Below are 10227 nucleotides of genomic sequence, written 5' to 3' on the forward strand. Positions count from 1 at the left end.
GAAAGGGGAGGCACTAACAGCCAAAATGCGGCGCACACTTGTAATGCAGAAGGAAGCGGCGGAACATCGAGGGGAGGCAGCGACAGAAGCACAAACACACCCAGCGCAGGAGGAGCAAGTGTCAGCACATGGGAGCGTCTGGCACAAAGCCACGCACACTTTTCGGGCAGAAGGAGGCGGCGGCAGGTGTCGGCACATCGGAGCAGTAAGGGGAGGCAGCAAAAAAAGCACAAGCACACCTAGAGCAGGAGGATTAAGTGTCAGAACGTGGAAGCGTCTGGCACAAAGCCATGCACATTTTTCGAGCAGGAGGAGACGGCGGCAGGTGTCGGCATATGCGAGCAGCAAGGGGAGGCAGCGTCTGGCACGATCGCACGCACACTTCTAGCGCAGAATAACAAGCATCGACTCATGGCAGCGTATGGCACGAAAGCCCGTACGCTTCTACGGCGCAACATGACTTGCGTCAACACATTGCACTGTCTGGCACAAAAACCGACACTTCGAGTGAAGAAGGGCAAGTGTTAGCGCATGGAAGCCGCAAGGTAGGGCAGCATACATTGTAGAAGCACATGCTAGGAGTGCCAATACCTGCATGTGTAATTCACTGCTGCTGAAAAAAAAAAACGCTACAGCCTACCATTGCAGGTGACGTGCATGACAAACTGCTCTCTGTACGTGGTGTAAGTGCTGGTTACGAGCAATGAAGAGTATTGCAATTTGCCTTGCACGTGCTGCTCTTCCGTGACCCTGTGCTGCTTGAGGCGTGCGGACGGTCACCGTCGCTGTCGTCGCCTTCAGGGTACACGCGGCCCGTATGCGGCACATCTGCGTCAATGCACAGATTGTGCAGTGCCGCACACGCTGCCACAATTGTTGCTGCCTTTTTGGGGCCGTAATGGAAGGCGCGGTGTCGCTGCAGGCATCGGAATCGTCTCTTCATGACGCCGATACAGCGCTCCACCGCTGACCTTGTCGATGTGTGCGCAGCGTTGTAGTGCCCTTCCGGTGTGTGGAGGGCAGGGTGGCCAGGCGCAGGCGTGAAGAGCCACGGCTCAAGAGGGTAAGCACTGTCGCCTGCACATATACAGATAGGAGTCATACTATTTCTGATATCCTATACAATATAGGACAACAGACACACGCATCGCGTACCGTTTTCTTTTGAAAGCAACTTTGTTAGTACTCACCCAGAAGGTACTCGACGTCTTGGACGGCAATGCGGCCGCTGACGATGCGCCGGCGAAGCGACGCGTACCGCCACACGTGCGCATCGTGACAGGAGCCAGCGAACCGCGGGGCCAACGCAAAGTACCTTCAAGTCCGAGTCAGACACCTGAAACACATTACAGATAATAGTGTGACGGTGATGCCAATGACTGTGCATTAATTGTTTCTCCATCACAGGTGCAATTTCGTTTAAAATTTACCACGATTACATTGAGGGCGTAATAGCCCTTCCAGCACCAGTATGTTTGTTGCCTTCTGCGCAGGAGGCAGCTTCGGGCCGACAATGGCGATGAACGTGCCATCCACACACCCAGTCACGCCGCCGAGCCTGCCCTGCTGCAAGAATCCCTGCTTAATGGCTGCTCGCTCGCGGGCAGTGCAGGGGAAGGCCACCCATCCTCGCTCCTTCCCAACCACAACAATGACCCGCGCGACCTTCGCGATGCAGCGGCTTACAGACGACTGCGACATGTCAATCGTCGACTCACTGTCGACTGACGACTGGAAGCTGCCTGTTGCAAAGAACCTGAGGGTACAGAGAACTTGGTCCTCAACGCTCAGGCCCCCCGCGGTCCGCGGCTCCAGCAAGTGGGCTAGCTCACTGCAAAGCAGCCGGACGGCACTCTTCGTCATCCGGAAGTGCCGCCGAAAAGCTTCTCCCGTCATGGGGAAGGCGCCACGGCTGGAGCGCCTATGTCGTTTCCGCTGTCGCGCGAGGAACCACGCGAGCAGTGCGTTGTTCATGGCGCGGCTCTGAGCTGCTCCAAAACACTGCCACCCACACTTGTCGCTTGCACAAGGGAACACAACCTAACACTAACGATAATCAACAAATATTCGCCGCGAAATAACATGTGCAACACGCCATCAAAAACACTACTGGAAACTACCACCTTTCTACCTTCTACTAGACTCCACCAGCAATCCAACGCCAAAATACGTCTTCGTTTATCCAGTGTATGTCAGGAGCACCGATATAAAACGTGACGTTAAAATGACGTAGACAGAAACTACTAGGTGGCGCTAGTTATTTTCCGGTTTTGTCAAAGCAGCCATTCAGCGCGCGCCGTTGGCAGAGGCGCGGCCAAGGCGATAGTTTCGCGGAAGGCGAACGTTTCAGAATACGGCCTCTGCTTAGCTGTATAGACGAGCGCACGCCAAGTTTCGCCCGAGACGCCAGCGCTCGTTTCTCCCCTGGCGGCACGGTTTCCAATCCCCCGGGGGTTTGCCACTTTTTTTTCTTTCTCTATAGACGAGGCAACCTAAAGTTTGCCCGCGCGGCACCAGCGCCGAATGCTCCCCTAGCGGACGGATGGAAGTTTCGGGGGTCGTCGGTGCGCGAGCGCGCGCCCGTGTTCTGTACGGCGGGAGCGCTCGCGCTGGCTCGCGCGCGTTGTTTTTGCGATGGCGAGTGCGACCTCATCAGCCAGGAAAGGTGGCACGCAGTACTGCTGTGTTGTTGACTGCCACAACAGCCTTGAGAACACGAAAGGTCGAACGCCGCCCGTGAAATTCTACAGATTTCCGGGGAAGTGGTACGAGAAGGGCAGACGACAAGCATGGATAACTGCAGTGCGCCGAGTCAAGTAAGTACCATACTTTCGAATTCGCGTGCAATATCACGGCCGCTCGATGAAAACGGAATAGTGATATGCCTGTTTTTAGCGCGCAACCGTTTGTTTAGTCGTGCCGCGTTGTTGAATTGTGTTGACATCCGCCGCTTGTTAGCGGTAAATGCATGCGTGTTGCGCCGCTGAGCTCGACGACGCGAGCTCGATTCCCGGCCACGGCGGCCGCATTTCGATAGGGGCGAAGTGCAAGAACGCCCTTGTTACCGTGTGCTTTGATTTTTGTGCACGTTAAAGAACTTCCGGAGGTAATAATTATTTCCGAGACTCCGCATTACAGCGTGCCTCATAATGATTTCGTGGTTTTGCATGGTTTTTGGCAGTTAAAAGCCCCGAATTTATTTGGTTGTACTGTGCCTTCACTCGCAATCGGCATGGACGAGCTTTAGATAATTATTTCGCTTTTCCAAATGCTGCAACTTAATTTACTAGTTGTGCAGGTAACGAGAGGGGACGCGCGCTACTTTTGTGTGATAGCAGACCGCATTTAATGCAAGCCGCGGTCGTCGCGAGCGTCGGAGCGACAGATCGGAAAGCAGCCGCTCGAGATGTGCGCGTTATGTTTGTTGTTTGGCCACGCTTTCTAAGTTCACAATAGCCAAGCTTGCTTTAAGGTAATTACCACCTTGCACATTCTTGCTGATTCACTCTTCCTGCCAAAAATTTTCGTTTCCTGTAGTAACCGGCCATCGGTGCAAGCTTACTTTAGCTGTTCGTCCGACGAGGCACTAGATTTGCTTTGGTGAGGCAGGTATCTCTGATGCTCTAATAGTGCTGTTGGTCCTAAGGTAATCGTTTGTTAACGTGGTCTGGGTTCATTTCGCGGAGCAGTCTGTACGAGCCAATTCTCATTAGCAGTGAAAAGGCACCTTGCTGATTAATGCGATGAGTTGCAATGACTCCAACATCTGCATTAAATAAGGCGTGATTTACACTAAATATTTATTGAAGCATGATATAAAGCAATATGCGCCTATGTAGTACTTAAATTGTTAATTTTGAGCAGATGTGTGTTTTGGCTGTTGTGCTCTAGGATTTAGTGCACTCTGGGAAGGAAACTGCTTTAGTGTTCTGGTGAAGCAGCGCACTGACCAGGACAAGGCAGACACACACATGAATACAAGACACTTGGTGTGCTTGTGTCTCTCCTCTTTGTACTGGTCAGTGCGCTGCTTCACCAACACGGTATGATCATTAATCACCAACTCGCCCAACCTCCCACATTACTGCGTTAGCTTTATAATGCAGTTCTCTTCGTGCCATGCAGTGAAGTTATTGGGACAAGAAATAGGCAGCACAAGTTACAGGCACTAGCATCTCAGAATCGCCATGTATAAAGACATGTACAGTTTGCCAAAAACATCTTAATCTGTGATTTGCCTGAACCTAAGCCTGAGAGGGTATAATGAGCTATAGGCTAGGCCACGTTGCTAAAGATGGGAAGATGGTCTTTCTCTTTGGTATAGTTCCATGCCTATTTGTGTCTAATACATGTCTTCTTTCTGTGCTCGCAGTGCTGATGACACTCCCTGGGAGCCATCCAAAAGCACACGAATTTGCAGCACCCATTTCGTTGGAAACTGCAAGAGTGACCTAATGGAACATCCATCATACATCCCTACCATCTTTCCACCTGTGTACCGAAAGAAGGCACCAGATCGAGAGAGGGCGGAAAGGTATGACTGGCAATGCGCAAGTATCACGACTTTTAGTGGTAGCGCTCTTGTAGAATATTATATGCACACATTACCTTTGCGAACATTACCTTTGCAAACATTTTATTGGAAGTAATTTAATTCCCATGACAAATAGGCTCATGTCATTTCTATGCGATGCAGATGGGAGCGGCGTCTAACAGAGCAGTGGCAATCGCAGCAGTCGTCTCAGCAATCAGCACCACTAGAACATGCGCTTTTGGACTGCAGTGACACAGCTCTAGAGCAGCAGCAAGACACATGTGAAAGAGATTCCACAACGTGCCTTTCTGAATTGACAGAACTGTCAACAAGCAACCCACTGGATTTCCAGTCATCGAGTAGCATGACAACAGAAGTTCCTGCTGCCAGAGTGACTGATGTTGTAATTACATGTTTTTATTCATAAACAGGCCAGCATTATTTTATCGTAGAGAAATATTTAATTTTAAGAACGGTAGCAAGAATGGCTTTAGGTGCACTCCTCTGTCCAGCAACTCTGTGCTAGTTCTTGTCCTGTCATTACTATTTTGTAAGTGCCTTCAATATATTTCCATGTAGCAAGCTGTGGCAATTATTCATTGAAGCCTGTGCTGTTCTGTGGCAACTATTTCAGGGATGCCAGACAGAATGTTCTGCTTCAGGCAAGCTGGACCTCCTGCTCTCGGCAACCAATGGGACTGAAGCATCAACGCAAGTCACGCATGCTGAACAAAGTGACACGGTTTGTGATTGTACAGAACTTGCCAATTACATTTTCAGTTTTTGTGAGGAGAGTACTATGCAAATGAAACCCAAACTGAGAGGTAGATAGTGGAATCTATGCTGAAACAGCATGACTGAAACAAAAACAAAAAGCTACACACTACAAGGAAAAAACTAATAATTTTGTTGGTGTCCTTGTTCCAGTTGCACCTTTTTAGCTTAAATTTAGGATGAACCAACTGAGCCTGCACCAAGATGTTGAATTTAAGAACTAGAAATGAACAGTCCGGGAACATCAACACATTGTTCCAGCAAGATTTTTAGCCATGCTGAGGTAAAAATATTGGTGCCCGTCAGCCATCTACTGAAAGCTTTCTCGCGCGTAAACAAACTGTTTTTTTTATTTTCTCAGAAAGAACAAATTCTGGAGAAGCTTATTACCTAAAGCTGTTATGGACAGCATGACTGGGTCATTGAACCCTTTACTAGGTAGTTGGGACTAGAAAAATGTTTCCCACAAAATATAACACATAAAATGATAAATATGGCATATTTGCCACTATTTCATTATACCAATTACACTAACGAAATTATTAATAAATTATGTCAGTACACCATATGCAGTTTTATTAAAAAAACACAGATGCCAGAAAAAAATATTGAATACTCATGTAATCACGATAGCAATAACATGCAGTGGTTTCGTGAGCTTCCTAGCAGTTTATTACTGACCCATGGGTATATTTTTTTCAGTGCATTATAGTAACCATTTCCTCCAATTTGTTTAGGTGACTGGCACAGACTATAACTGGAAAAGAAGATGCAGCTTTGAGGGCTTCAACTCGGTGAAGGACAATGAGGAAGCTCTGCGTGACCTGTGCGGCGTTACACTGCCTGTGTTTAGTCTCCTGCTGAACCTTCTCCCTCATTCGAGGTACAAAAGCACTGATGTGACGCGTGAGGACAAACTTTGTTTGTTTTTAGCTAACCTTCGGCTTGGTGTGACATTCAGTGCACTTGCTGCAATATTTAGTGTGAGCACCACAACTGCATCAAATGTGTTCAGGAGAACACTTGACCTCCTTAGTGTTGCCTTGGAAGACTGGGTGTTTGTGCCTTCACGAGATGTTATCAAACTCTCTTTGCCCCTCCCATTTAAAGAACATTATCCTCATTGTACATTTATAATAGACTGCACTGAAATTCGAACAGAAATGCCCTCTAAAGTGGAACAGCAACATGTAATGTTTTCTCGTTATAAAGGGACTTACACACTCAAGTTTTTGGTAGGTATAATTCCTAATGGAATGATAGCATTTATGTCTAAAATGTATGGTGGGCGGCATACAGACTCTTTTATTACACAAGACTCTGGATTTTTAGAGCTTCTAAAGCCTGGAGATCTAGTGCTAAGTGACAAGGGCTTCCCAAGAATTAGGACAGAAGTTGAGGGAAAGGGAGCAGTACTGCTGATGCCACCGTTCAATACGAATGGAGGGCAAATGTCTCAGGAAGACATGGACATGACGTATCAAATTGCATCAGTTCGCATACATGTGGAGAGGGTAATTCGAAGGCTGAAGACATATCGTATTCTAAGCAACACAGTGCCCCTGACTTTAGTACCACACATGAAGAAAATAGCTGCTGTGTGTGCTGCCCTTGTGAACATGGAGCCCCCTATAATCAAGAAGCAAGAGTGCAACTAATTGTTCGTTCTGCAGACTACTGTGTTTTACATGCTGTATTTGTTCTGGAAAACTGCTTCTAATACTTCATTGTGCAAAGCACTTTATTGTAAGTCTACCTTTAAATTCACCTTCTTTGCTTCTAACTGCATTCAACCAAGAACATTCAGCTTGGTTTTGATGTAAGCTCATGCAACAGCATCGTTTAATGTTTGTTTTAACATGAGAAACCAGTGCTTTTAAATGTGTGTTCTGTCCTATTATGCCAACTGGCAATTCCTCTAATGTAGCATACCCTTTACTTTTATATTTTGAGTGTCACTCATGTTCACATAACAGATCTGACAACAACATACTGTTCAAAAAGGGCTTTAGAAATTCTTGTAGTTATATTTGTCAGACAGAAGAACCCAACAATCATTTTAGCACATTTTAGTGTTTTGGCTCTCTTAGTGGAGGCTCGGTTAGTGTAACATGCATTCCATTCTGTTTGAGTCACTCTGTTTTGTGTTGAATAGCTTACATGTTTTCTTTACGAAATGGATAGGTAACATGGCTGAGCATAGTACCATGGACCAGTGACTTCAAAAGAAAAGGACAGTTTTATTGTTTTTGTTGTTGCACAACAAACTTTATTTACAGTTTCATACAGGCTGCATTTGAATGCTAATACAAGAGACTGTACGTGTTTAAGCACACTTTACATAGTGTAGTGGCGAACCTGTGCGTAGCTATTCGTTGATTTGTGTAACTTTCTGTTGCAATGTAGTAACAAGAACATAAGAACTGCTGGTGTTTCTATTTGTACTCATCTTTACATCACAGTCTTTACGTTACCCGTGCATGTGACTAGAAGCACTAAGCATGAAAGCTTTTTGTTGCAAACGAATTTATTTTGTTAACTAGCAGCACACCTATTTAAAAGCAGTAGTATTTCTTGTAGTTCTGAGTAGTGCTTTACTAGTTGCAGGTGTGACTGCAAAGATGCTGTCATTTAAACTGTTGTTACCCGTGTTGTTAGCATGACTGGTATTAGTGTTATTAATGCAGTTGGGGTGGTATTGGTATGAGATGATGATATGTAGCAATGGTAAGGGACAGGAGTATTGTACTTTGGTGAGTTACTTCATGACTTGAGTAGGAAAAACAGTACATTCAGATGAATGTGAAAAATGGAAAACAGTGATAATAAACAATTGTCAAGCACCAATAATGTTCTGAATGTACACACAACATAGGGTTGCTTGGGCGATTATGCATGATTGGCATTTGGTTGTTGGGGCCATTTACTTCCCCTTCATAGCATATTGATGATGCACTGTTATTGCTTCTCAAATAGTAAGCATGCAACAGACATTAGAGTGCTACATAAAAAATGTTGTGTTATCACATTAGTCTCTCTGTTAGAGACACAGAACACCGCAAGCAATGCATGCCCATGATATTGGTGCAACAAAAACAATTCTGGCCTTTTACATGCCATAGCAGCAGATGTAAATTTGCACCATCTGGAGTTATTTAACGTGCACAGTACCTAATGTTTAGCCGAACAATGATAGCTAGCAGAGAGAGTAGGAAAGAAGCAAAAGGTTTACATATAGCAAGAAGACAACATTGAGAATTTAATATACAAAAATCTTGCATAACTGAAGGCACAAAATCAGAAAGTTAAAATGGAGCAAGGCGCAGTGCCATGACTAAACCATAATTTAAAACAATGCCGGAATTAGAAATTTAAAATAAAAGTACTCCATCTTAGGAATCAGCTTCCACAAGAATAATTCATCTCTCTTTACATTCACAATAATGCTCTGGTTTGGGCTGTACACGTACAGAAGAGCCCGCTGAAGGTTTAGAACGTACAGCTGAACCTCAATTTGTGTGTAATAACTGTGTGTCTTCCTTAGCTCAACAATGTCGTTAATAAATGTAAGGTAAGGCAGCTCACAGGTCCTTTGCTCGTAATTGAGAAAGGGTGCATTTCTGTACTTGTATGTGCACTTAATCTCTATGAGAACAGTTTCGCCACCGAGATTTGCAAGTCCGTCGGGGCTGCAGCATAGCCATGGTTGTTCTGGCAGAACAATGAGACCCATCTAGAGGAGACAATGTGTGTAAGTTAATGCAAGTAATATTATAGCTAGCATAGATTTTGAATATGTGCACTTACTCAATGATAAAGTAATAAATGATTGAAACTCATCAAGAATGTCACCTGAACTATGCGTACACCAAGTTTTTGCTCCAGATTGCGCCTAGCTGTGGCCTCAGTTTTGATTCCTGCAGAAAAATTTATTCAGATGCGCACATGTGCATGTCAAACGGAATGGTAAAGAAGGCAGGCACAGCACTTTATTTCTAGTCTTCATTTTTTCTGCCCATCTATTGCACTGTTTGATTCCATTCAACATGCACCAACTGTACCAGTTAAGCTCACAACTGCAGTACATGTGCAATAAGATTTGCTTCCATTTTGTCATAAATTTTGTTATTGTCTAAGTTCTGTAAAAAACATGTGCATGCAGTGCAACACTTTTGTGCTTAGTAACCTTACCATAATGCATTGCAGCACTTCTGTAAGTGCTGTGCCTCAGTAGCTGCTGGGCTGCACTTGTTAATCCTTCATCATTTTTCTTTGTTAGAATGCTGTGAGCCTTTGTACTGCTAATTCGCACTCTTCGTTCCTCATGCCACCTGTACATTTCAAAAGTTCCAGAGTCTGTATTATTGGATAGTCATGAAATGCGTGAAACGAATTAAATAAAATTGAAGTTACCTTGTGCAGTTTGCTTGCTCTTTTGTGAGCAAAGCAAGCCTTGTGAATTTTTCTTTCAAGATCACTTTGGTGGTATATTCATGTGCCTCTTTAGGCTGTAGCTCTGAAACAAAATCCCACTGCTGTGTTGTCCTGCTGTCAACGACAGAGAGGTAATGGTACACTGGTCTGCTAAGCATTGTAGCAAGCATCTCGTCAAGGGTGGCTTCATCTGCTGCATTTGAGGCCTGCTCAACAAGCTTATCCAGAACCTGCCGGCAGGTCAGGTCGTCCTCGTGCATTTTGGACAGCATCATTACCTCTTTCAGGGAACAGTCTATCTCTGGATAATGTAGTAGAATGTCTCTCGATGCCTTTTTCATATCCTTTGAGTTAGATTGTTGAGCTGTTATGGAGAAAATGTGCATAATGACTGTGCATACCAGGGTCTATGCAAGCTGTAATTAAGTTGATGTATGAACTCATTTAAGTCTAACTTGACAGCAAAAAAGTGTGCAGGAGATGGC

At 45.2% G+C, this 10227-nt stretch overlaps 2 protein-coding genes across 2 annotated transcripts; one reads left to right on the forward strand and one right to left on the reverse strand.

The window, feature by feature from the left end:
- Window positions 1–694: 694 nt before the first annotated feature.
- LOC135901389 (putative nuclease HARBI1) lies at window positions 695–1974 on the reverse strand. The gene is made up of 3 exons (XM_065431140.1): window positions 1541–1974; window positions 1191–1315; window positions 695–1077 (listed from the first exon to the last, which is right to left on the reverse strand). Exons 1-3 carry the CDS (start codon window positions 1972–1974, stop codon window positions 695–697), a joined length of 942 nt encoding a protein of 313 aa, XP_065287212.1.
- A 3560-nt stretch (window positions 1975–5534) lies between these two features.
- On the forward strand, window positions 5535–9950 carry LOC139053409 (uncharacterized). Its single transcript, XM_070530426.1, has 2 exons — window positions 5535–5591; window positions 6046–9950. The coding sequence occupies exons 1-2, from the start codon at window positions 5535–5537 to the stop codon at window positions 6964–6966; spliced, it is 978 nt and encodes a 325-aa protein (XP_070386527.1). The 3' UTR covers window positions 6967–9950.
- Window positions 9951–10227: the final 277 nt, after the last annotated feature.

This window comes from Dermacentor albipictus, unplaced genomic scaffold, assembly GCF_038994185.2.
Source record: "Dermacentor albipictus isolate Rhodes 1998 colony unplaced genomic scaffold, USDA_Dalb.pri_finalv2 scaffold_113, whole genome shotgun sequence".
Lineage (NCBI taxonomy): Eukaryota > Metazoa > Arthropoda > Arachnida > Ixodida > Ixodidae > Dermacentor > Dermacentor albipictus.

What these genes read in the sequence shown, in the direction of transcription:
- LOC135901389 (XM_065431140.1), bottom strand. Translation starts at nt 1,974, where the DNA reads ATGAACAACGCACTGCTCGCGTGGTTCCTCGCGCGACAGCGGAAACGA. An exon ending in AGGCTCGGCGGCGTGACTGG is followed by an intron (nt 1,316 to 1,540) that starts GTGTGTGGATGG and finishes TCGGACTTGAAG; the next exon opens with GTACTTTGCGTTGGCCCCGC. An exon ending in AGACGTCGAGTACCTTCTGG is followed by an intron (nt 1,078 to 1,190) that starts GTGAGTACTAAC and finishes GTATATGTGCAG; the next exon opens with GCGACAGTGCTTACCCTCTT.
- LOC139053409 (XM_070530426.1), top strand. Translation starts at nt 5,535, where the DNA reads ATGAACAGTCCGGGAACATCAACACATTGTTCCAGCAAGATTTTTAGC. An exon ending in AGATTTTTAGCCATGCTGAG is followed by an intron (nt 5,592 to 6,045) that starts GTAAAAATATTG and finishes CAATTTGTTTAG; the next exon opens with GTGACTGGCACAGACTATAA.